This window comes from Xenopus laevis, chromosome 5L (assembly GCF_017654675.1).
Source record: "Xenopus laevis strain J_2021 chromosome 5L, Xenopus_laevis_v10.1, whole genome shotgun sequence".
Lineage (NCBI taxonomy): Eukaryota > Metazoa > Chordata > Amphibia > Anura > Pipidae > Xenopus > Xenopus laevis.
This window is the reverse complement of record NC_054379.1, coordinates 84,355,350-84,383,308: the sequence shown is the minus strand read 5'-3', so window position 1 is coordinate 84,383,308 and position 27,959 is coordinate 84,355,350. Positions and strand designations below refer to the sequence as shown.

At 36.6% G+C, this 27,959-nt stretch overlaps 1 protein-coding gene across 2 annotated transcripts in view; it reads left to right on the top strand.

Annotated features, from left to right (window-relative positions):
- Nucleotides 1-27,959, top strand: part of grik2.L (glutamate receptor, ionotropic, kainate 2 L homeolog) — a 322,471-nt gene that overhangs the window by 174,605 nt on the left and 119,907 nt on the right. For both annotated transcript variants that reach the window (XM_041562043.1, NM_001159686.1), the window contains 1 exon segment: nt 27,239-27,382. In XM_041562043.1, the coding sequence (XP_041417977.1) occupies nt 27,239-27,382 (144 nt within the window).

The window sequence follows — 27,959 nt, the reverse complement described above, 5'->3', positions numbered from 1 at the left end:
GTATGGGATCAGACACGCCTTCCCCCTGTTCTGCCTGTGACATCGCTGAGCCTGGTTACAGGCATGGAAGTGACCGAGTTGCTGGAAGCCCCAGAGGCTGTCTGGGAAAAAGAGGAAGATCAGGAAGAGTCTGGGTTTGAAACCAATTATAAGGAGTTGCGATAGAGAGGTAATTAAAGCGGCCCTGCTGCAGCATCCAGCCAGAACCAGTTTGTGTGAGACTGTCCAAGAGAAGCTGCTGTTTTATGCTGTACAGTTTTGCTTGAGAGTTCTGCATCTCTTGATGTACAAAAAGAGCCCACCCTGTTCCCTGCCAACCTGCTAAAGACTGAGGAGGTGAAAGGAGCCACTGGTGAGATTGATCCTGCTGCAGAGATGCCTGTAATTTCCAGTGTGACTGTCTCTGAGAGCACCCCAATAAATGAGCCACCCAAGGGAGGATATTGGCAAGGATACTAGTGTGGTGCCCCAATTTGAGGACAGGTCTTGTGCATTTACCTGCTATGTGGGAGAGGCTTCTAAGTTCCAAAAGGAGCTCTTCAAGGGTAATTTAGTGGCCCATTTATTAAACCTCGATTTTTTTATGGTCAAGGTTTATAGGGGTAAATTTTTTGGTGGAAAAATAAAAACGTCACATTTTTAGGGATTTATAATACCCGAAAGCTTATAAAAATCTGAATCCAAAAATATTCAAAAATACTCAAATTTGTCGAGGTCATGTAGAAGTCTCTGAAGTTGTTTCTTGACATCGTGATCTGTGCTGGATAATTCAAAAAAGTCCAGCGATTTCTTCAGATAACCTAATAAAGTAAAATTGGGTTTTCGGTGTGTGAATGTACCATACAAATTGACGCTCAATTTTATCACAACATTTTGTCACTCTGATTTAATAGAGAAAAATTATTGATAAATGAGTTCAATTCGTGGAAGGGAGTTTGGTCACTTTTGTTGTCATAAAAACTGAGATTAATTCCAGTTTTAGTAAATAGGCCCCTTAATGTTCATATCTGTAAATGCATAGAAAGAAAGTAGTAAAGAAAAAAAAAATTGGTGCACAACAGGGTCAGAAACAACTGTTTTGTCTGATTACTCTTTATTAACAGAAGGCAATTAAATGTATTAATTGTCCTTGTTTTGCATGCTCTTTCAACCATGGAATACTAAAGATGTGTATCTTATAATTAGAATTACACATTCTACCCTATTGTCCAGCAAAAGAATGCTGTGCAATTCTGGCAGCTCATTTACACTGTTGGCCTCTGTTCCTTTGACTGCAGATGTCTAATTGCAAGAGAACATTTTATTTTAAATGACTCATTATAGCAGACGCAAGCCAGTAGTATAATATGCATCTGTCTTCATGGTTTTACATTGCTTTAAGGTTTTTTTTATATATTTGGAAAACCTTTCAAAACTAGATCTCATGATTTTTAAAACATGATCCATTTTTACAATTTTGATTATAAAATGTCAAGTAAGTCGAATAATAAATTCTAGCATCCTGTGACAGTGGAACTAATAACACAGTCCACAGATTTGGTATTGGTATGTTGCTAGCATAATGTATAATTTTCTGTTTTTTAGATTCCAGACTCATCTCACTAAAAAGTAAATAATTATTAGCAGTAGCAGCAGACCTAGAAGTACATAAGACAAATATAATGGGATGTTGCTCTCTTAAAGGGGGTGTAAAACGTGTTTAGCAGTGCATCAGCATGCTTATGTTGCTGGTCTTTGAGAAAACTTTGATGTAAGTATGAAACACAAACATATCAATGTGCCCATGGGATTAGATTGGCAGTACAGGTATTGGAAGCTAAATATCCATAAAGCTCTGTATTTGGGGAAGGTCATCTTCCATCTCTCTAGCAATAAAACAGAAACTTGCAATTTATGGTAACTAAGATGTATGAAGCCATATTCATATCAATATACAAAACAAACCTATTAGTTTTATTTAAAGAAATTATTTTAGCTTAAGGTATGGTGCTCAAAATTACAGAAAGATCTCTTACCTAGAAAATCCCAATTCTGGATAATAGATCCTATAACTGAAATTCATTTAGGGGAACAGTAATTTGCGGTATAAGGCTCCTCTATATATTCAGAATATAGTCTTAGTCAATTAATCCCGTTAGCCACAGTGATTGAAGTATTTTACCCTTTGGACAAATCTGTGGATTTTTTTCTTTTGACAAAATACATTCACCCCTATTTATAGAAACGGTGATAGTGATGCCTCAGGCAAATGCCAGAGGGGCTGCTGTTAAGTCCCATAGACAGTCACCATTCAGTGGGCTGGTGGATGACTATTTGGGCCTCTGTGTACTTGGAATGCCAGGGCCTATTTTGACTCCCAGTCAGGACCTGGTGATACCTTAAGGAGAGACATTTTCAATTCTTGCTAGTTTTAATCTAATACTCTTTGTTTTTTAGCTGAACTTTAATGAAGTTTAAGTTTTATTAATTTTTTTCTTTTCATTTCCCAATTTCATTAAAGGGAAGATGCTACAACAATATGGAATATCACGTGGAAGACTTTCTCTTGACATCCTCATTTTGGCTATATTAATTATATTCTGTCCCTATTGTACACCACTCCTCTACATTATTTGTGCAATAAAAAAAATTTTAATAGCAGCCTAGTGGTTACAAGAAGATCCTCCACTGAGTATCTTGATTAATTTATTCACATTTGAGTCTCTTCTGGTGTTACCAAAAGCATTAAACAACACTTGTCTAACTCTGAACACCAGCAACAGCATTATATTCACCCTTGCACTGTAATGTCAATAGGTCTGATAAAAAAAAAAAAAAAATCAATCATGTAGCACTAGTAGAGATGTTTCTCTCTAATTTAGAGAGCCACGGGGTGCAACAAGGGTAGTTTTAGCAGAGTAATGAGCTACAGACTGACCAGCAAAGCCTGATTAGACCCACCTGTCTAAAGACATTGAACCCTTCAGCCTTGCAGCACTGGGAAGTTTAATCCCAGCCAGGGCACCATCTGCGAGAAGATTATATGTTTTCCCCATGTCTACGTGGTTTATATAACCCCTTGTTTGTTAAAACTTCTGACACTAGGGGGCAGGTAGAGTTGTATGTAACCTGAAAAATTTGAGTTTCGAGGATACTTTTCAGTCAAAATGAAAATGTTGTGGTTTAAAAAAAAATCACATCAAATCTAAAAATACTCCCGAGGTAATGTAGAAGTCAATGCAGGAGTCATTCAACCATTTGAAGAGGTTTTTAGCCTTCATGATATTTGGCTTTTTTCAGTGGATTTCGCTCCAAAACTCGATTAATTTGAGCGATTCAAGTTTTTTTTCACCAAAAACTTGATTAATTCAAGTATTCAGGGTTTTCACCCCAAATTCCCGAATGCATTGATTCGAGTTTTTTATATTCAAGTATTTTCATAAAATTAGAAAACATTCCGGTTGTTAGTTCATATGAGGTATAAAAAAAACCTCACAAACTCGAGTTTGATAAAAAAAAAAACCCTAGATGTTAAACAGTTATGAGAAGTGAACTGTGCAAAAAGGAGAGATACAGAATGTCTGTTTGGGTAACTGATCAGTGCACATAGTCCAAGGTTCAAAATGGGCAGATCCGGACAACTGCTGATAAAAGTTGTATGTTCTTCTTTGAACTATGTACTGAAAAAACTGCATTTATTTTATTGTACACTGCTACCAGCTGAAATAAAAGCCATTTTTTCCATAAAATACTTCAGTTCTAACAATTGCTCTGCAGGAACCTGCAAAACTGTCCAATCAAAAAAAGTATTCTATAGTACCCATGCAATCGATATGTCATGATTTTGATTTGGAAAATAATACAAAACAACATTTTTTCTTTATCTTGTGCCTCTTATTATCATTATTTTATATAATAAAGGAAAGGCCTAATTTTTATGTTGTCTCTCGTCTTAAAAAATACATTAACATCCTTCCTGCCCATGAAATAGGAGTATTAAAAAAAAAAAATGATATTTTGATCCTTAAATGGATTTCATGATTTTGAGAATTTTAATACAATAAATCATGAGCAGGTGGTTGCATCAGAAATGTCAAAATATATGTTAATAGATCACATTTTTAATTCTTTTGATATTCACACCAATATCAAAACTTATTTGTAGGCTAAAATAGTGCTCCCAATCTATGCAAACTTTCTATGTAAAAAGCATAATCCACTACCAAAATTTACACCAAAGCATATTTGTGGTAGGGACTTGCATGACATATTTTGAACTAGTTTCTGTAACAGTCAGTATATAAAAGTGAAGTATTTTTCACCAGAACCTTTTGTGAAAGAGATAAAATTATATACAAATGAAGTATTTTGCACCAGAACCTTTTGTGAGAGAGTTAAAATTGTGTTGTCACGTGTACTGCCTAATGGCTTATTTCACTTCTTGGCTGCAATTTTAATAATTGTGTTCCGAGATCTCAAAATAGATATTATCTGTAAAATGTTTTCTTTCTGTTAACAGCACAAACCACTACATTTCTACACTACAGTTATAACTTGTCAGAATAACCCTCAACTCTTATAATGGGTGATGCTTTTGGCATTGTTTACTACTCAAAATGTAATTGCCATAATTTAGTTGACATCAACAGTAGCTTTTAAATAAAATGATGTTCCAGTTCCACAGTAAAAGGTTGACAGGTAGCATAACAACAATGTGACTATTAGCAGAAAATTTTGCAAAACTTGAACTTGTCAGTAACATTCAATTAATAGTAGATTATGTCCTTAATATTGTAATTAATATGATAATAATATTTCAACCAGGTATAAAAAAAGAACCAGTTGTCAGAGGTGGCCCCAAACAGATGCAACAGATGTTGCAATTTGACCTGTAAGCAATTCAATCTATGGTACCATTTTAGAATAGGACTGCGTGCCAGGTATTATGTGTATTATATCCTGATAAAGAAAGAGAATGATAATTTAAACTTGTAAACTTGAGAAAAAAATTATATTGTATCAAATACATATCAAGTGATGTTAAAACTGCTTTATCTTCTCACAGTGTCTGACTGGCCCATCTGGATACCAGGAAAACTCCCAGTAGGCCCAGGTGTCAGTGGGCCCTCCGGCTTCTAAACATTTGTCCTATTTCGTGGTCATTCTCTATTTCTTTATGGTACAAAAGAAGCTTAATAATGTAATAAAGTATAGTATGTCGAGATAAAAGACTAGGAGAATAAAGAGGTTGACTGAGGAGAGGAGGAATAATAGTTAGGAAAGTGGGCCCACCATCTAAGGTTTACTGGTGGGCCCCTGGCATCCCAGTCCGAAACTGTTTTCTTGGATGTACAGTATTATGAGAAATCAGAGCACACAGGGAGAAAGTGAGCAACAGCGTTTATTTACCATATAACCCGAGGTGTCCTCCTAGGGTATGGCACTTTCCTTGAGTCAAACAGGTAAAAATATTTTAAACAGCCCACACATTAAACACTCTTTCACAGATATATGTGCCCTCTCCGTGTAACCAGCCAGTTCTGATATGGAGACGTGCGGATGATCATAACCCAGATATCATGTTAATATTATTACATATTGTTCTAACTTACCATCATGATTCACATCAATTGGGTATACTATAGGAATCTGCTAATACTATTTAAATATTAACTATATTGTATATTTCCAGTTGGCCAGAAAAACTAGTTTCTGAACAAAGTATACTTTGAAATAACTGTTAATCTTAGTGTTTGCATATAAAACACTATTATAAATTACAAATTATTAATTACGTTAATGGGCAGATTTATTAAAGATCAAGTTATGTTTTCCATGAAAATTTGAGTTTTCAAGGGTATTTTCAAATTTTTTTTGTTTTTTTTTAAGAAAAACTTGATTTTTTTGAGGTTTATTATACCCCCACCATGGAAATAGCTTGAATTGAAAATACACCATCTAAAACCTGTCATGGCCATGGAGGAGTCAATGGCAGAAGTCCCTTAAACTACTTGAAGATGTTAATAGCCTTCATGATGTTTGAGTTTTTTTCGGAGAGTTTTGCCCAAAAATTCGATCAATTTCAAGCAAATCAAGTTTTTTTCCACCGAAAATTCAATCACGTCAAGTTTTCAGGTTGTTAACCCCAAACTCGCTGATTCAAGTTTTTTCCATTCACATTTTTTCTTAAAGGAAAGCTATACCGCCAAAATTAATACTTAAGCAACAGATAGTTTATTTCAAATTTAGTGGCATATTAAAGAATCTGGGAAATTGACAATATGTCTAGCCCCATGTCAGATTTCAAAATTGAATATAAAAAAATCTGTTTGCTCTTTTGAGAAATTGATTTCAGTGCAGAATTCTGCTGGAGCAGCACTATTAACTGATTCATTTTGAAAAAAAAAAATGTTTTCCCATGACAGTATCCCTTTAAAGTAAATATTGCCCTTTTACATCTCTTGCCTTAAACCACCATTTTGTGATGGTCTCTGTGCTGCCTCAGAGATCACCTTACCAGAAATACTACAATTCTAACTGTAACAAGAAGGAATGTGGTAGTAAAATACATAACTCTCTCTGTTAATTGGCTCATGTGACCTATCATGTATGGTTTATTTGGTTTGTTTGTGTGCATCGTGAATCCTAGGATCCCAAGGGGTGGCCATTATTTTTTAAAATATATTTATTTTTAAAAAATGTCTATTTTTGATTACCCAATGGCACATACTACTAAAAAAGTATATTATTATTAGGAATATACCAAATGCAGGATTCAGTTTGGGAATCGGCCAGGATTCCGCCTTTTTCAGAGAAGAGAAATCACATGACTTGAAAAATTAAAAAGCATTTCCCACTTTTTCCTTTCCAGTCCCTAATTTACAAATGAAAGATTCGAGGATTTGGCTGAATCCAAAATAGTGTATTCTGTGCATCCCTAATTATTATGAAAATGGTTTAATTACATGAAGCAGGGTTTTACATATGATCCATTTTAGTCAATATATTTTTATAGAGACCTACATTGAATAAGAAACCATTCGAGTTGTGAGTGCAAGTTAATTCCTGTTATAAACTCTAAAATCGGACCTTTGATAAATAACCCCCTAAATATCACAAACAAGGTATTATTTCTCTCAAAAGACTCATAATATATGTATAATAGAACCAAGCAACAAATCTGCTAGTTACATGACAGTTTTGTCACAGTAGGGTGCAACTTCATTAGATTCAATTTATTTTGATTCCATTGTGTACAGTATATAAATATAAAGAAAAATAAGAGAAAACTCAAAGCAGTTGAATAAATGTGGATGAATAGACACATCAAGTTTGATAAATGTGCAAATTCATTAACACTTTCCTTACTATAATCACTATAATCAGGAAAGTATTAGTAAGTAGGAAAAAAAGACAAAACTGCTGTTACTAGATTTTATTTGGTCTCATAATTTCCTTAGAACTGGGATATAGTCCACAAAATCAAATCACTAATCAAAAGCCTACAATTTACATTGAGTAAAGCAGACAAGTTTAGTGCAATCTGTTATTATTTTTATTTTTTTATTAGCAATGCTTACAAAGAAAAAAGGTTAAAGAATTCATGCTATAAAAATTAATTACAATCAAGAAGACATCAAGATATGTACCAGAATCAAAATATGTACCAGAAAATCATCAGAGGCTCTATAGTGACAGATGTTATAATGAGTGACATGAGAGAAGAACAGTTCAGAAACTATCATGGAGATGGGTAAATGTTATTTAGCAACAAAATCTGCAGACAACAGGTTACAGATTATGTTTTTCAATTGCTGACCTCTGGAAACAGTAAGACATGCCATTTTATTCTTACTTAACAAAGTTATTTAGTTCAATACATTAAAAAAAATCTGTCATGACACTTTTCTCCGATAAAAGTAATTTCAAGTATATAAGTGATCATAAAAGCATAGTTATGCTATTGAACTGCATGATTTTTAAAAGTATTTTTAAGTAGATTGCTATGAATCTTAAACACTGTCAGGAGCGCCTGACAGCGCTCCCGTCTCCGGGACCCCACTGAGGAAGCTGTGCCGGATGTCGGAACAGCCCTCCGGTGGCTGGCGTCCCACATGGAAACTTAGGAGGCACAGCAAGTCAGCATTGGGCAAGTACTTGACACGCTTCTTTCTCGTATGCCTCCTACTTCCCCGGTCGCCCGCTCCTGTTGCTCCTGTGGCATTGGTTTCTTCGGCTGGTGAGCCGCGCATTCCTCCTCCACCTCGCTATAATGGGGACCCGCAAGCCTGCAGAGGGTTTGTTACTCAGTTTCTTATTCAGTTTGAATTTAAACCTTCGCAATACTCTTCTGAGAGGGCTAAAGTGGGGTATGTGATGTTCCATCTAGAGGGTAAACCACTAGGGTGGGCAACACCTCTCTGGGAGAAGAATTCTCTACTGACATTCAATGCAAAGGAGTTCCTCCAGGCTTTCCGAACGGTGTTTGATGCCCCGAGCTGTGTAGTTAATGCTTTGCTCCTGCAAATCCGGCGGGGAAGTCGTGTGAGTATGCTATTGACTTTAGAACTTTAATGGCAGAAACCAATTGGAATGATGAGGCATATAAAGCTATCTTCTACCAAGGCCTGTCCACTCGACTGAAAGACAATCTCGTCTCCAGAGAACTTCCCGAGTTGCTGGAAGAAATTGCTCTTGCCATTAAGGCGGACACACTTCTCAGAGAGCATCAACTTGCCAAGGAGCGCAGCAAGAAGTTCCACATAATACTGGCTCCACGCTTCCAATGACCCCTTTCGTCTGCTCCATCCCAGCAGCCCCCAGTCATTTCTCTGGAGGAACCTATGCAGATCGGATGGGCACGTCTCTTTGAGCAGGAAAGACTTTGGAGACGTTTGGCTGGTCTGTGTCTATACTGTGGTGGCCAGGCTCACTTTGCCAATTCCTGCCCATTGAAGCCAGGAGGTTCCTCTCGCCAAGGTAAAACTGGGATGTCTCATGTGGGCAGCATTGCACTTGTTCCCCAAAGAAATTCTCACAGGTTTCTCCTACCTGCAGATTCAGCTGGACACTAAGGCTATCAATGGTGCTGCCTTCCTTGATTCCGGGGCTGGAGGGAATTTCATGGACGCTTCCTTTGCCCAATACATGGGTCTACCCCTCTACCCCTTATCTACTCCCTTGCGGGTTACTGACATTGATGATAGACCTCTAACCTCCGCGATTATCTCCAAGCCGATGGGGGAATTACCTGTGCAGGTTGGGACTTTGCATAAAGAAATACTTTTGTTCCTTTTTATTACCTGCCCATTTGCTCCTGCCGTGTTGGGGTTACCCTGGCTATGTCTGCACAATCCCTCCATTGACTTGTCTGCTAACCAGATTTCGCGTTGAAGTCTGTGGTGTTTATACAAATGGTCTTTAGATGTCACTGTGCTCAAGACATACTGTGCATACTTCCTGTCAGCTTGAAAGTGAAAGTTACTGTTGTGTAAGGCTTGCATGAGAGCCTGCTAATAAAGCACTGTTATACTCTACTCATCCTCGGCTACCCAAAACATACCAAATGGTGACAAGGGTGGCTCTTTGCAGCAGCCTGCACCTTTTCTTCCAAATCCTGTTGAGCCTACCATACCTTTTACTGCTTGGATCCGTATGTTTGAAAATGACATTATTGCTGCTGACCAAGGGGAGATTTCTGCTGCTAGAAAGCGTGCTTTACTTATTCACTGCCTGGGAGCAGAGGGACAGTGTATATTCTATACATTACCATTACCTGATGATACTTATGAATCTGCACTTACAGCTATAAAGAACTTTTTCGTGCCAAGACTAAATGTAGTTGCTGAAAGATATAAATTCCGCCAACGTGGATATCGTAATTGTGAATCCACAGAACAATTTGTAGCAATTTGTATACAAATAAAAAATACTGCTTTCACTGTGGTTCAACACAACACACTGCAAATCATGTTACATGTCCTGCAAAAGCTTTACGGTACCGCAACTGCACAAAAGTAGGACATTTTCCTATTCCTGATGTCAACTGCAATAGGCCTGAAGAAAGTGAACCTATAAGGCGTACTGAGAGAATCAGAAAACTATCTGCATGGACCAAGGACTTTGTGATTTGAAGAATGTATATTATTGCTTTAAGATGCATTGTTGTTGTTTATTTCATTTTGCCCAAATGCTTTCCTGCTATAGGGGGAGTTTACTATAACAAAGACCTATAACCTTATCTCTTATTTAGATACTAATTGTAACATAAAACTTTCAAATGAACAGCTGCGGCTAAAAAAGTAACAAATGGCCATAGAGGGCAGCATAACGTTACTTAGTAATTGTTTTTATCTTTTTTAACAATGTAGATTGTAGGAGAGGTTTAGTTTAAATGTTGGTGCGCTACTATAGTTGTGAAAAGTTATATACCGAATGTGTGTATAGTTTTAAATATGTGTAGGCTAATTATGTGACGTAGAATGACGATCATGCTGACACGTCTATTCCAATCGGACTTATTTTCCTACCATTCTGTGTATTTAAAGCATTTCTATAATATCTACCAGTACTTTGAGAAAGGCCTCCGAAGAGGTCAAAACATTAGTCTCCTATGTGAATACATTTTTTTTTTTAGTTTTTCCTAAGTCCTGAGAGTGCGGACCTTATTTGTATGATATTATATATATATATATATATATATATATATATATATATATATATATATATATATATATATATATATATATATATATATATATATATATAAAACATCTCATATGCATGCTTTAAAATATAACTGTGTTGTGCAATAGTATTTTTAATCCATAACATTTGTTACAGCACTTTATCAAAGCAGCACTTTGATGTTAAGACTACTATCTTACGATCATTGTTAAGTAGCTCTGCATTCCATTAGTTTCCATGGAAACCAATGTCAATGTTCAGAACAGGACCTTGAATAAATATATGTCCTATCAAAATGTAAAATAATGATTATATGTAATGACCTCCAACACTATTCATTGAAATTGCATATCCTGTTGAGACAGTTGAGTATAAAATACAATTGCGTTATTAAATCTTGATAATTAAGAAAAAATAAAGGATTTGTGAAAGACCCAATTTGACATACAGCTGTGGAGAATTTGTTTTAGATATATACCAGTGAGATTTTATTACAGTCTAAAATATGAACAACAAATTTGGGAAACTCATTTAAACATTAGTGAATGTGAAACTACGATGGTGTATGAATTCGGAGGTGTAGAAAATTGCTTCACCAATTAGCCAACCAAAATGCAGTTTTACTTATTATCAACAAAATGTTCCATGTTTCATTCTTTGTCCACCTCTGAAAATGCATCTTTGTGATTATTATTTTAATATTGTGCAAATTTGGTGGGAATCTCAATGGGGTTAAATGTTTGTTGTTTTATATTTAATTATTATTAAAAAAAAAATGTAATGAGTTTTACCACTTGCAAATTAAACACTTTCTAAATATAACCAATTCTGTACAGTTTCTGAAATCAAGTTTCTCCGCAATAACCCATCTGTTTCTACATGCAGGCTTGTATAAAACAGACAGTGTCATTAAAAGAGAACTAATAAAGAGAACTAATAAAGAGAAACTTGATTATTTCAGAAATGTCTTTAATAAATCCCAACAATGCACACATGTAGGCGGAAGTACAAAATAAAACCCAAAAATGGACAAAATGCACAAGTTATCTGTAATGGAAAAGCATTATTCAAACACATTACATTATTCAAGATGATCACAGAGAGCATTCAGAATTAAAATCACAAGCCATAAAAATGCAGATGAAATGAATTATTCAGTAAATGACAACACATAGGGGGTTATTTACTAAACCACACTTTTTTCTGGTCGGTTTTTTTGGGCAAAATTTTTTGTGGAAAAAAAATCTCAAATCTGTTGAGGTCATTTATAAGTCTATGAAAAATGTCCCTTTTACAATTTGAAGATATATTTATCTGCACTGGATTTCGTGTGATAATACCAAAAGTTAAAAAAGTATTCTGGCAATAACCTGAAAAAAATCGAGTGATCAAATCCAAAAAATTCATACAATTCTGGTTTTCTCTCGATTTTAGCCCTTTTTTTCTAGACTCGACTTTTTCAAGTTATTTTATTTATAAAATCGTGGATGGGAGTTTGGTCGAGCTAAGTTAATTAAAAATATAAGATTGTTTTTTTATTAAATAACTCTAACACTGTAGACTTCAAGAGAATTAAGTAATGGATCTAGAAAATTTTGCAAGATTGTTGCAGTAAATTATGTTTTAATTTACTACAAAGGTGGAAGCTTTCTGCTTATATCAACAACATATTGTAGACTTCCAAATATGTTATGGAGAAAGGCTGCCATGTGCTCAACATAACTTTGAGTTCTGCAAATACGTAGGAACTCTTTAATAAATTTCCAAATTGTAGATGCTTAAATGTCTGGATTTGATAATAGTAGGCCTGATAGACTGTCACTTTTTTATTGCACCTTAAATGCCCTTCTGTCAAATTATTCCTGTGTTCCACTAGAGTATGATGAATTTTAGTGAGGTTATAGATCTAGTACAGTCTACAAGATTGTAACTGAAAAATTCTGTAAATGTTTTCTCATCTTTTAAGGGGAATAATTTCTATTTTGGCATCTAAGAGCTAAAATAACAAACCAAATACTGGACAAGTAAGGGGACTACCCAATCTCATGTTATTCCTTCTCAAAGTATTCACATTGTATTATGAATTCAATAAGCAGGCAATTTACTAATGCTTGAGCCTCTGGGCTTGAGTATTCAGGTACTAAAATAATGCATGAGTTCCTAAACACATGCGTATTTTCCGTATCCAAATACCTTGGCTTTCTGCCAATTATTTTTTCCCCCAAGCATATTGTCGAACCTGTCAAACTTTTTTTTGTACCTTGGGGAAAAAAATGATCAGCAGCAAGCCAAGGTATTCGGATGCAGAGGCCATGAGTGAGTTTTGAAACTTAAGAATGGTTTAAGGTCCCGGAAACTTGATTACTTGACTTGTTTGATGTTAAATGGGGCAAGGTCCGTATTCTGGCAAATTTGAATCATACCAATCGAAGGAATATCGCATTTGATCGAATTCGATACAGTTTTTCCCAAAAAAGTCAATCAATTGACTCCAAATAGGTTCTAGGAGGCTAAAACAGCAATTCAGCAGGTTTTAGATGTCAAATGGTCGAAGTCGAATTTTTAAAGAGACAGTACATGATAAATTTCAATATTCGAATTTTATTCAAATTCAAATCGAATTTGGACTATTCCCTAGTCGAAGTAAACAAAAAATAGCTTTTTCATTCGAAAATTCACCTCAACCTTTGATAAATCTGCCACTTAGTCAGATATCATAGACAGAGAATAAATGTACATTTTTTGAATAAATATATTAAGTACTGTACAAGAGAACTTGATTAAAGAAAAACTAAACCTTAAAAATAAATATGGCAAACAAAATGTATTCTACCCTATACAGACACCTCTGATTGGATATAATGAACAACTGTACCCATCCCAAGTGCCACCCATGACGGTGCATCCAATAGGAAGCAAATGATTAAGAAAACACAGACACAAGAACAACAGAGCACACAAGCAAGAACTCAGTTTAAATATTTATTAATATATTAATAATATTTATTTGTTTAGATAAATTCTGTATTACTGAATTGTTATGTAAATGATTTTGGGAGTAAATCACATTTATGTGAAAGTAATACATTTTACAAGGCTGACTATAAATAATATAATTACCTTAACAAAGCACTTTTGGTTTAAAAAAACAAATGAATATGGCTAGAAATGCCATATATATATTGAACTTATTGAACCAGCGTAAAGGTTCCAGATTATACAGTATGAGGCCTTCAAAATTGTCACAGGAGTTTCCCATCTTGATTTTTCAATACACACATGCTCAGTGTGTTCTGAGCAACTGTTAAGAAGATTAGTTTAGGAATAGTCACAAATGATCATGAAGGATGATGATGCTAATGCTATAGGGCTGATTATTAAATTCTGATGATAAAAGCTGATGCTATAGGGCTGATAAGTAAATTCTGATGCTAATTGTGCCTCAGCCTTATATTATGACATTTATATTATATATATTCAGTATATTGTGCGTTGGTCCCTAAGCTCAGTAACTGACAGCAGCACAGAACATGTGCAGTGCATCAGCAGAAGACCAGGAGCTACAGAGTCATCTTTGGAGGCACAGATCTTTACTGCTAAATGGCTGTGGTTGCCTTGGCTGGTATAGAAGCACAAAAGATAATGTACAACATTTCTGCCCTACTTCTTTGGTTAAGCTTTAGTTCTCCTTAAAGACAAGTATCAGTATTAACCAAGAAAGGCTTAATTTCACTGTGAATTTGTGAGTTCTATAATATAAAAATTGTTCTCATTGTTTGTTGTGAACATAATATTTCCTTGATAGTTGTGTTCCTTTATGTATGCAAGTACAGGTGCAAAACGTTAGTTTGCATGTAGAATTGAACACACATTGGTGCTATACACAAATGCTAATTGTCCCCATAAATAGTCCTGGCAACTTCATGTAGTTCATTTTAAACTAGACTACTATATATACAGTGTGTGTGTATATATATATATAATTGACAGTATGGCTTTTTCCTATGGACCCCAACTGTAAAATATATCCTTATCATACACAAAAGCCATGAATATCCTGTAAATTATATCCTTACAAACAGTGAGTTCTGATGTCATCAATTATAAACGTTGAGTTCTGATGTAATTTCTGTCACATGACTCACTGAAACTTGTGTATTATAATAAATAAAGTACCCCCCAGTTGTAAAATATAAGGATATTAGAAGTTACCTCGGAGTTCCATGACCTGTATAAAAACACTGGGCATTCTGCCTTTTATATGATCATGAAACTCCTTGTGACTTATAATATATTTTACAAGAGGGGGTACTTTATTCACTATATAAACGGCACGTTCTTACGCCAGTACGCACCGTTTATTTGGGTCAGCACTTCCGCCGCTGCTCAGCAATCTGTCTCCCTGCAGCTCTACCTCCACTCTTGCCCCCTCCCATTTCACTGTCAGGCTCAAATCTTACTTAGACAGGCACACAGCACGGAACGCTCCTCCTCTCTCACTCCTCAGATATGGTCCCTCATTGTTTCGGTCTCATGTCTCCCTCCCCCGCTCATTCATGTCTGCTCCGTCTGAGTTCCTCGTCCTATAATGCCTTACCGCTCTCCCTTTCCTCTTGCGTTATCTCTCTCACACACCCTGTCTCAAGTTTTGCTACCTGCCTCTACATTTTCATTCTGTCTAGGCCCCCTCTCCAGTCTCCCTCCCCCTCCCCCTCACATGGTCTCTCTCTGTTCTTGCCTCTCCTCCTTTCCACCAGCCCTCCCAGTTTTTGCTCTCTCTCTCAACTTTTGCTCCTCCTCCCACCTTCAATCTCCTTCAATCTCCCTCCTTCCCTGGCCTTTCTTCTAGGATATTACCCATGGCAGGCAAGAAGGCAAGGGTAGAAAAAGGAATTCAACTACAGGTACTGTAGAACAGACTATGGGGGACTGCAATCAAATGAATATGTAGAACACGGAGCACCAGCAGTAGTTAAAATCCATATTTTATTGAATCTTCATTAAAAAGTTAAGCAGGTTCTATGTCCCAAACAGCACGCTTGACGCGTTTCGTGGACTAAGCCACTTTCTCAAAAGCTATGCTTAGCCTGTCCAGATGAGCATTTAAAAAAGGTAACACCACACCCCCATTTAAAAACATTAACCTTTATATTGCTGTTCATCAGAACACTTAGAAGCTTATGAGTACTGACTATGAAACATAAGAAAGGGGGTTTTTAATCATATTATCCATGTTTTTATAATATCCTATTACAGTATCACACAGCTCTCAAGTTACCATACAGTTATTAGCGAAAAAAATCTATCTTTTCTAACACTAAATCAACTAATTCACAATACATTCTTGGACATAATTATCAAAGGGACAAATAGTAAGTAGAAAGAGCAGAGGGGCGAACCGACTAAAATATATATATATATAATTAATATAGATAGTTAGTTATATATTTCTCAATATAAATATAATTCTCTTTAGTACATAAATTAATATGAAGAATCAATTCATAACAAAAAATCCCAAAAAGGGCTTATATACCGTTCCATAATCATATATCTATTTTATTTTATTTTATTTTAAACGTACACATATTCTACCAGCTACTTCATAAGGTGTATAGAATTAATAAAAACATGTCAGTTCACATTCACGATTCAATCCACCATTTATATCTAATGTTTTAAGATGATACATCCAGTACACCTCCATCCTGGATAAAATTTTATCACAATCTCCTTTTCTCACATTAAATTTAAGTTTGTCAATTATCTGAAAAGTTATTCTGGAAACACCTTCGTGTTGTTCCAGAATATGTTTGGCAATAGACGATTTTTTATCACCTCTCTCGGCTGCCGACAGGTGTTCCAAAAACCGGACTCCTGCAGGGCGACTGGTTTTACCCACGTACTGTGCACTGCAGGGGCAAGTGGCTAAGTAAATAATTCCCTTGGAACAGCAATTGAAATATTGTTTTATGCCAAAAGTCTCCCCTGTATATGTGCTTGAGAAAGTAGTAGAAACATTAACAACAGCACAAGCTTTACACCTATTACGGCCACACTTATATGTGCCTTTATACCTTAACCAAGCCGGTTCAGGGTTTGTCCCTTTAGATCTATATAAACTAGGCGATAAACGGGATGCTAAGGATTTACCCTTCCTAAAAACAAAGGAGGGGGATTGGTCCAAAGACTGTTTTAAGATTGGATCTTGTAATAACACACCCCAATGTTTACGGATGCTCCGTTGTATAAAGTAAGCATCTTTGGTGTAGACTGTACTAAAACGCGGCTGAGGACTCTGTCCCTTCAAAACACCCTCATGTCTTCATTATGACTTTCACTTCTATGTTTATATTTACCTCCATTACTGTATTTGTTCTTACTGACTGTTTTGGCATCCCCCAGAAGAGTTGATCTATCTCTAGACACTGCCTTTTCATAGGCCAATTTAATATCTCTGGTGTCATATCCTCGATCCACAAATCTATGCCAAAGTTCCATAGCCTTTTCCTGAAAGGCATCCCATGTGGAGCAAATGCGGCGTGTATGGGGGACTGCAAGTGTGACAGAAGCAAAACAGACTAATTTTGTAGTACATAAAGCAAAGCCAGACACTGCACCTAGAAAATGTACATTATAATGCATAATGTACCCCCTGCTATAATTTATAAAGATATTAGAAGTCATCTCCTGTATAAACATACATTATGTGGCCTGTATAAAATGGTCACATAACTCCTATGTGACATGATATCTTTATAAATTACAGTAGGGGGTACATTATCCAATATATATATATATATATATATATATATATATATATATATATATATATATATATATATATATATATATAGCAACCAAAAACCGCACTCACAGGACTTGATTCGTGCAAACAAAAGTGGTTTTTATTCCGACGTTTTGGCTCTAACACTCGAGCCTTCTTCAAGAAGTGAACACAGTGCATTGTACAAACCAAACATTTAAACCCCATTTTGGCGCCAAAACCTCCATCTTGTGACGTCATTAAGTCCCACATACGTGAACAAGTAATCGAGTGTATATTAAAAAGTTAATATAATCACCATGCGCCATGTAACAAGTGTATATCCAATTTACCCAGCATATATTCAGTGCGATGAAGTATATTGATACAGTGTCAAACGTGTAGTCACAGTTGTGTGTCAGTCGGTGCTTACAGCGTGAGAAGGTGACAGGTGCAGGTTAAAAAGAATACTTACCCCGAGGTCACATATGCAGCCAGAGGATGACGATCGCCCTTGTATCACCCTCATTTACGTTGACGTACCCACATAGGGCGCCGGCAGACCCTAGTCGCAGCTGTGGCTATGACGTGCGCTCAGCATCCAACCACTCGTACCTGCTCCGTGTCATATTGGTTACTGGATCGTAAGCCCCACCTCCATGTCAATGCGGATCGTCTGCTAGTGGTGCGCTTCACCATGCGACCGTTAACCCCTGGCTCCTCACTGCTAGTCCTGCGCCTTAACCCCCCTTCTTTTTGGCTGAGGTGCTAGAGACAAGGTGCCGTAATGAAACTCACCCTGCTCGCACTCTTTGCTCATCACCTTTCTGACCCATAGCATTAGGTCGGGGAGAGGCTTGTAGCAGTAGGAGATTGGAGGAGAGATCCGTTTCGCCTTTGATCGCACTGTAGCCTGACACATAGGGATCTTGAGCATTACATGTAGTCAATCGCCAGTGCTTCCGTGGGTCATTCAGCTTAGTGGGTTTGTCTTTCCGTTTAGGGCCTGCCTACAGTCCCTGCTGTCACAGTGCCTCAGGGCATCACGTATCACAGTAGACAAAAGCATAAAACACCTGTATGGGCATGTAATTAAATTGAGACATAATAGCATTAGCAAGCATGAGACTTATGCAACAATGTGTGCTACTTGTAGTCTTCATAGCAGGAGATATACATTGATGCATTGATCTGTAATACCACAGACCCTTGAAAGTAGTTGTTTGACTCGGTCATAAGACATAAACAGTACATACTCATCAGTGGAAATATTGATAGTCACCAGGAGGTTTGATTCAATATCTCTACATAGTAGAAGCCATTATGATTTTCTGCAGTAATTAGAAAGAGTGATCCCTGTTCTGATAGTCCCCAATAGTGTTAGAGAACGAGACCAGAAAGGTCCGATGTTAGCGAACAAAACAAATGTTTTAGAAAAATGGAGACATCGGTAGAGTCTCATTTAGTCCCTTAGGTGCCAGAGTGTCCAATGTAAAGATCCACTTACTCTCCTTTTGTACTAATAAAATATCCCTATTTCCCCCTCTTCTGGGAGCTGGCACATGATCAATTATCATATGTCTAAACTGTGTGAGAGTGTGTTTCATATTAAGCCAATGTCTTGATACCGGTTGGTCTGATCTTCCAGTGGCCAGAGCGCTCCTGATTGCGCTACGATGGTGGTTCATTCGCTCACAGTAGGTCGTAGACGCTTTTCCTACGTAGTGTAGGCCACACGGGCACCAAGCCATGTATACCACATGATCGGAGATGCATGTCACTCTGTGAAGGATTTTTTACTTCATCCCTGTTCTCGGGTGTGTAAAATGGGTGCCTTGCGACATACCCCCACATGTCAGGCAGTTAGCACATTTATAACATCCTGGTTTCAGGGGTCTGTCAAGCCAATTGTAAGACTTCTTGGAGTCCTTAGTGAGGTCTTTCACTACCAGCATGTCACTTAGATTACGCCCCCTCCTGTAAGCAACAATATATATATATATATATAGGTATAAGCAGCTGAATGCCGGCACAACTCGTAAAGAGATGTTCAGTGCATGGGTGAATATAGCTCAAAAGGGTTTGAGAAAGGCTAGAGTGCTAGCCGAAACGTTAGCCGCTTTTTGCTTAATAAACATCATTTTCTCTTCATGAGATATATATATATATAGAGCTAGCATCTCATTAAAAATCCTCTGAGCCTTTTTGTGAAGTCATATCACTTCCCCAATGTTGCAGTACTAAATAGCATAAAATAATTTCCGTAAAGTTATTACAAAATAAATGATTTTTCCAGTTCATATTTTTAACACATGAATTAAAATTGTCATGTGTCAATCATAGTAATTTTTTTTATGAACAAAAAGTTGAGATTAAAAATACACCCTTTGTTCACTGTACTCCTGACAGTTCTGTGTATTTCAGGATTGCCTTAGACAGTTTTTGTGAAAAAAAACTGTCACCAGAATAAAGATGTACTCTTTAATATGGCAGAACTTTTAGTTCTTCTGAAAGGTACTGAGAGACAGGAAGTTTACTGACAATCATAGCTCATGCTTTGTTGAATTATACAATATGGGTTACCCCCACTTGAAATTGATCTTCTAAGACTAGTTGAAATATTGAATGGACTAGAAAGTAGAGTATAAATAATACATTTATTCAGTCTTAATTTTTGACACCACCCAAACAACGAGGAAGCTTAATTTCCTAGATGAACTCTTATGGTGGCATAAGGAGCCATCCTGGCCATTTGGAAGTAAAGTCTGCCTTGAGGATGTGGTATTTACAGAGTTCCTTAGTGTGTTGTGCTTAAACATGCAACTCAATTGCATTAAATGAATCACACACTTGGGGGCAGATATATCAAGGGTCGAATTTCGAGGTGATGGGAGTTTTTTAAACTCGAAATTCGAATAAAAAAAGTTCAATCGAAATCTATGAAAAAAAAAATAGAAGTTTTTAACTTCAGGTGAATAGGCTGTATTGAATCATTCAAATCGATCAAATTCAAATCAAAGTATCTGCCCCAAAAAACTCAGAATTGCTGTTTTAACCTATGGGGGACCTCTTAGAACCTATTTGGAGTCATTTAGTGGACTTTAAAAAATCAAAAGGTTTTTTTGGAAAAACTTCAAATCAAATTTGATCAAATACTTTGTTACTTCGATTTATATGATTCAAATTCGATCAAAAACTGACCTATTCGGCCAAAAAAAAACCTTAGATTTTTTGATAAATTTCAATTGGTCTCTTTTAGTTTGAATTTCGAAGTTATGGGAGTTCAAAATAACTCCCATTAATTCAAAATTTAACCCCTGATAAATCTGCCCTAAAATGTTGAGTTTCGAATTCATGTGAGTTTTTTTAAACTCTATAAAATTTGAATATACTAGAAATGTGATTATGGGTTTATTTATGAAAAAAACTGAATATCTAAAACTCACACTGATTTTACCGACTCAAAAACTTGAATTGAATTCAAATAAACTTCAAGTTTTTTCTCCCAAAAATGTTAGAAAGGCTAGTAATATGTACAAATTGGTCCTTGGACCTCTCCCATTGACCAAACATGAGCTCGGCAGGTTTTAGGTGGTGAATAGTCAACTTTTGATTTTTAAAGGGCCAGATGTGTGATAAATCTTGAAATTCAAATTCAAATTGAGTTTGGATAATTCACAATTTGGGTTTGAGAGTTTTGACCATAACAAAAAACTAAAATTCGAATTCAAATTTTCCGTTTGACCCATAAATCTGCCCCTAATACTGCTACTAACGCAGTACTAATCGTGGCCAAAGTAATGCTATTTCTGTGAAAAAAAAACGTGCCCACACAAGTTCAGAGACCATTCATTTGTGATAACGATTACTATTTTACAGTTTAGTCTGTGTTAAACTACAGATAGTGAGCTCTGTATAAACAACCCCCCCAGTTCACTCTTTGTTGTGACTGTGGTGGTTTACAGATAAAGGTTTATTATACTTGTGATTATGTGTGTTTAAACTCACAATTACGCACAAGAACCATATAGAGAAAAGTCAAATGTCTGCCCTTTTAACTGCAAGAAATAACAAAAGCCATATCATTTTTATGATTAAAAACGTACAGTATATTCAGTACAAGTCCTATTTACTAAACTCATCTTGAACAAGGGGGAAGTATTTACCGATTGTGCGAAGATCAGGACAGGATGGAGAGGGTGAAGATCAGGACTGGACAGGATTAAGAGGGTGAAGATCACGACTGGATAGGGAGACGAGGGTGAGGAGTCAGGACAGGAGCACACTGGGTAGGAGGGGGATGGAGCAGGTGTAGAACAGGAACAATTGAATGAGACAGGACGATGCGGGCATAGATCAGATTAGACTGGGGATAGAGTAGCAGGAGAGGACTGGATATCAGGAGAGGACTGGATAGCAGGAGAGGTCTGAATCGCAAGAGGGGAAAGGACAAGGCAAGGTCAGGATAGAAGAGAGGGGCAGAGCAAGGTTCAAGGTATAAGGCAGAACAGAACTGGAAGCAGGAACAGGAACAGGCAAGGTCAGGGTCATGTCAGGACAAGGCAGAAATGGGTTAAGGCAAGACAGGATCAGAATAAGGCATGGTAACAAGGCAAGGTAAAGAAAGAAAAGGAGGCTAGAGCAGGAACCCTTAGTTACGGGTGATGCCACAGTGCTAGTATGAATAGCTGACTGATTGGCTGACTCCAAACCACCAATCAGGCTGCTGCTGGGCTAGGGCTGCAAAGGCCAGGTAATAGACAGTGAGCAACCCTGCAGGCTGCTCACCTGGCCCAGTGGTTAAGTCATCAAGCCAGAAACCCAAAAGCCCTTGGCTCGAATTCCAGCAGAGCCTGACACTAATGGATGCAATGAGTATCCTACATGCCCTGTGTGCCCATATGGGTTCTGGGTTGACTGGTAAACACTGAAAGGCAGCTGGAAAGGGTTAGATCAGTCTATCTGATTTGATACTAATATGGCTATTTCTGTGGAAATATCTAAACCTCTTAAACTTTATTTCCTTAAATGTATTTAAATGTTACAATATCATACCATTCCTTGTATCTTCTATGATCTATGCTTTCCCTTTGTAGATCTCATAGTAATGAAGTTGTATAGACGTATGTGTGTCTGGTTGTATGTTTGTGCTTTTGTTTATGTGTGTGAATGTAAACAAAATATAAACAGGTCAGGGAGATGCTAGAAGTAGTATTTTATGCCACTTGATATAATTTCAATGTCCTCTGCTACAGTACTTTGATTTTAGCATTTTGGTTTTTGCAATCATAACATAATAGATATCAGCTATGTAAATCATGTCTCATGACTGTTGGATCGCTAGACAAGTAAACTATTAAAATTATAAGAAAAGAGCTTTTGGTTGATGCTGACCTGATATGATGTAAGCTGCAATAAACAATGGCTGACGACTTGTCTTAAGTGCTGCCATCGACTTTCACTTATTACTCATTTTTAATTTATAGAGCTAACACTTCCTTCATGCTTTTAACAAGATTTACTTAGTTGTATTTCTTTGCCATTTCCTCTGTTCCCCCACAATTTTTTACTAAATAAAGAAGCTGCATAAATAAGAAATGTATATTGGACAGTTGATTGCATTTTCCTCTAGCTGATCTTAAATTCAATTTTACTAATGCCAGAATGTTTCACAAAACTGATAAAATATCCATTCTGTCAAGCAATACCGGCAGTCACATTACTGAACCAATAAGCACGAAGTTTATTGCCCTTTAACAAACAAGATGAAAAGTTGCCAGTCTGCTCCACATGACTGTATCATGCCTAATGCATAGGGTACTATACTATAGATGGCACCTTCTAATGGCTAATGCCCCCTGTGCATCTAATGGCCCATGTGCTGTACAGCAATAAACACAAACAAGGAACGATACATTTCATGAAATGACTGCTGTTAAACACTACAGGTTCTGAATTGGAAGTTCTTAGAAATGGCTGAGAAATATAATGCTGCACTGATAATGAAAGAAAAGCATTATATACAAAGCTTATTATTGACTTTGAGTGAGGCTGTTAGACGTTAATGAGAGGATATAGGACTATTATAATGATGGGTTAGGTTGCAAGATAATAAGTGTGATAAATTGCTTGGCTAGTAGTGGATCAAATGATTTTGCTGTGTTAGTTCAGGTAAAGCAGCCAGACAAGCACAGTAACTTGTGGTACATTTATTACAATATGATAGGATATGATAGGTAGGTGTGGCCTGCTTCTTGCTTCCTCTCAGCTCAGACAGGAAGAGGAAATCAGTGCAGCATTATATTTCTTAACTTCCAATTCAGCACCTGTAGCATTTAATGGCAGCTCTTTTAGGAGATGTTTGTTCATTGTTCATGTTTATTGCTATTCAGCACAGGGGACATTAGACATAAGAGGGCACCCTCTATAGCAGGTCGAATAGTATCCATTGCCTTAGGGATTATGCAGCCATGTGGAGCAGAGCTGGCAACTTTTCATCTTGTTTGTTATAGGACTTTGTTTTTATTGGTTCAGTAATATGATTGACAGTATTGCTTCACAGAATGGTTATGTTATGAGTTTTGTGAAACTTAATCTTCATTTTGTTCATAGAATGAATCCTGTATAATAAATAGCGATGCACCGAATCCACTATTTTGGATTTGGCTGAACCCCTAAATCCTTCGCGAAAGATTAGGCTGAGTCCCGAACCAAATCCTAATTTGCATATGCAAATTAGGGGTGGGAAGGCAAAAACATTTTTTACTTCCTTGTTTTGTGACAAAAAGTTGTGCAATTTCCCTCCCTACCATAATTTGCAAATAGAAATTAGAATTTGGTTCGGACAGGCAGAAGGATTCAGTCAAATCCGAATCCTGCTGAAAAAGGCAGAATCCTGGCTGAATCCCGAACCGAATCCTGAATTCGGTGCATCCCTAATTATAAAATCTTGCTTTCTGTCACAAACATCTATTTTGTCAAAATCTAGCATACACTAGTTAGTTACACCATTATATATTCTGTGACAGAGTAATGTAGCTTAAATATATTTCTTATTCCTTCTTTTACTGAGAATGGTGTAGGACAGACGCACTGTGAAGAACCACCTACGTTGCTTTAAATGAAAGTGCTTTTCTTCTAGTCTGAAGGGGTGGCCTCTGGTACGGTGATCCTCTTTATGGGTAAAAAGGTCCCCTGCTATTTGTCTATAATGTCCTCTAATGTACTTGTAAAGTGTAATCATGTCCCCTCGCAAGCACCTTTTTTTCCCAGAGAAAACAACCTCAACCATGACAGTCTACCCTTATAATTTAAGTCTTCCATCCCTCTAACCAGTTTAGTTGCACGTCTCTGCACTCTTTCCAGTTTATTTACCATATATACTCGAGTATAAGCCGACCCAAGTATAAGCCGAGGTACCTAATTTTACCTACGAAAACTGGGAAAACGTATTGTCTCAAGTATTAGCCTAGACACAACTACAGCCCTGTCTCCCAGCAGCGCACATTCTGCCAAAGCACCCCCCCCAGCGATCAACCGGACTTCTTTGCAAAGTTGATGGTGACAGAGAATTGCCAAACGGATTACTGTGTACATTGTCCCACTGTCCCACTACCATGTGCAGAGAGTGCTGTGTGATATTGCCATCACTGTTAATCTTTCGTATAACCAACAGAGGGCGCTGTGTGATATTGCCATCACTGTTAAACCTTCATATAACCAACAGAGGGCGCTGTGTGATATTGCAGTCTCTGTTATTCTTTCATATAACCAACAGATGGCGCTGTGTGATATTGCAGTCACTGTTATTCTTTCATATAACCAACAGAGGGTGCTGTGTGATATTGCAGTCACTGTTATTCTTTCATATAACCAACAGAGGGCGCACTGTTATTCTTTCATATAACCAACAGAGGGCGCACTGTTATTCTTTCATATAACCAACAGAGGGCACTGTGTGATATTGCAGTCTCTCCCCAAGCGAACTGTTGGTATAGAAATGATTAAAAGTGACTGCAATCTCAGCTACTGCCCGCTGACTCGAGTATAAGGTAGACTTTTTCAGCACATTTTGGATGCTGAAAAATTTGGCTTATACTCGAGTATATACGGTATATCCCTCTTAAGGACTGGAGTCCACAACTGCACTGCATACTCCAGATGAGGCCTTACCAGGGACCTATAAAGAAGCATAATTATGTTTTCATCCCTTGAGTTAATGCCCTTTTTTATGCAAGACAAAACGTTATTTGCTTTAGTAGCCACAAAATGACACTGCCCAGAATTAGACAATTTCTTATCTACAAAAACCACAAGATCCTTATCATTTAAGGAAACTCCCAACACACTGCCATTTAGTGTATAACTTGCATTTATATTATTTTTTGCATAAGTGCATAACCTTGCATTTTTCAACATTGAACCTTATTTTCAGGATTGCTGCCTGATTTCCAAACTTAGACAAATCGCTCTGCAAAGTGGCAGCATCCTGCATGGAACTTATAGTTCTGCACAACTTAGGGGCACATTTACTAAGCTCAAGTGAAGAATTGGAATGATAAAAAATTTGAATTTCAAAGTATTTTTTTGGGTACTTCGAATGGGTCAAAATCGATCGAATCGAATGATGTTGTGCCTTGTATAAAAGAGTCTCTTTCCTTTCTCTTTATAAACACTTTTAATATATACTTCTCATATCTAATTTACTGTTAAGGTCCTGAAATCAAATCAAAGATAAAAAAGATTTATTTTTTGTCAGAATGATCTTTCTTAATTAATACATTTAACATTCTAGTTTACAGTAAATCAAAAAGAAGCATACTATATTTACCATATTAATTTAGTTTCAGTTATGTATACACGTTAACTAATGAATATTTTAGCAGATCTTATATTAATAATAAATATAGAAAATAAATGATGGTGTCTATTTTTTGCTTAATATTGACACTTTATTTTGGTTAGTGAACTATAAACTTTTCTATTGCAGTGATGTTCAATAAAAAATATTCAATAAAACCCAGCATCCCCAAAAATATTTTATAAGAGTTATGATGCTGACATTTTCTCACTAGAAAACTCAAATTTTTAGAGGGGGGGAACTATTTTTTTTTAAATTTATTGTACCCTGATGCTACAAAAAGCCCAAATCTGAAAATCCACCATCTCAGACCTTTCTTCACTATTCTAGAACCTTCCTTTGTTCCAGGCCCTATGCAATACCACTGTGCTTTCTCCAGCAAGTGTGCAGTCCAAAAGAGACTGAGCACATGGGATCTTCCCCTTTTATAAAATATAATAGACATCTACTGGCCAGTCACTGAACTGCCAGCAGTATACTTTTACACAGGAAAAAGGAAACCACTTCCCTTCTATAACTGAGGACCCAATCTAGCTGACTAAATTATGCCCAAGGGACCAAAATACCTAAACTTTAAAACCTTTAACCTCCTACAAGTGGATTACACATTCATTATATAAAATGGATTTTCAGCACTGTCACAACTCAAATTTAATGCAGGGGGGGCTGAAGCTGCCAGCACCATCCACATCATGGCCCTCCAGAACGTTCACTAAGTTTGCTAGTATATACTGTATAAATAATATTTGGAAATTCATGTTTGCTGTATTGTTCTGTATACTCTGTACTGTGCTATATCAACTAGTAGAGAATGAACAGTTTATTTTATATAATAAAATATAAAAATAATGAAATAGAATAGGGGCTATAACTGACAAGTAACTGTACGTGAGAAGTACCCTTTCTACTTGAATACATTTACTGCAATTACTATTCTTCAATTTCAGACTGATGCTGCTTTAATGTATGATGCTGTCCATGTGGTATCAGTAGCTGTTCAGCAGTTTCCACAGATGACTGTCAGCTCCTTGCAATGTAATCGTCATAAACCTTGGAGGTTTGGTTCCCGCTTTATCAGTCTCATTAAAGAGGTATGTTTATTTTTTGTTTTTTACATATATGTACAAAAATGCAGTCAATTAACATGCCCAAAATATGAACAAATTGAATTGAAAAAATCGCTAAAATTTTGCCTGGGACCCATGGACATCTACATGAATTGCCCAGCTTTTTAATGCAAATTTTTATATTTAAAATTTTTTTTGAAAGTTTTTGTGATTAATAAATATCAACTTTTGGAAACCCTAATTCAAATATGTGAGATTTAGCGAGAAAAAAATGAAGGTAAAAATTTGGATTGGAGCATTGATAAAACAGCCCCTAAATGTTGGAAAAATGTAAACGGATTAGTTATTTACAGATTAGTTATGGATTTATGTTTGCCATTTCGCAGTGATATGACAGTATCACTTTCTGTGATGTGTGCATGCTGGAGGACAATATTTGACAAATATCATGCTTTTCATCTGCTTGCCTTCGCTACTATTTTTAATAAACTGGCACAAAATGTGCATGTTGTATTTTAGTCTGTTATTAATGTGCATCTGGACACATGAATATTGAAACAAGGAGTGAGTAATACATGTGAGGCATCATAATATTGACATA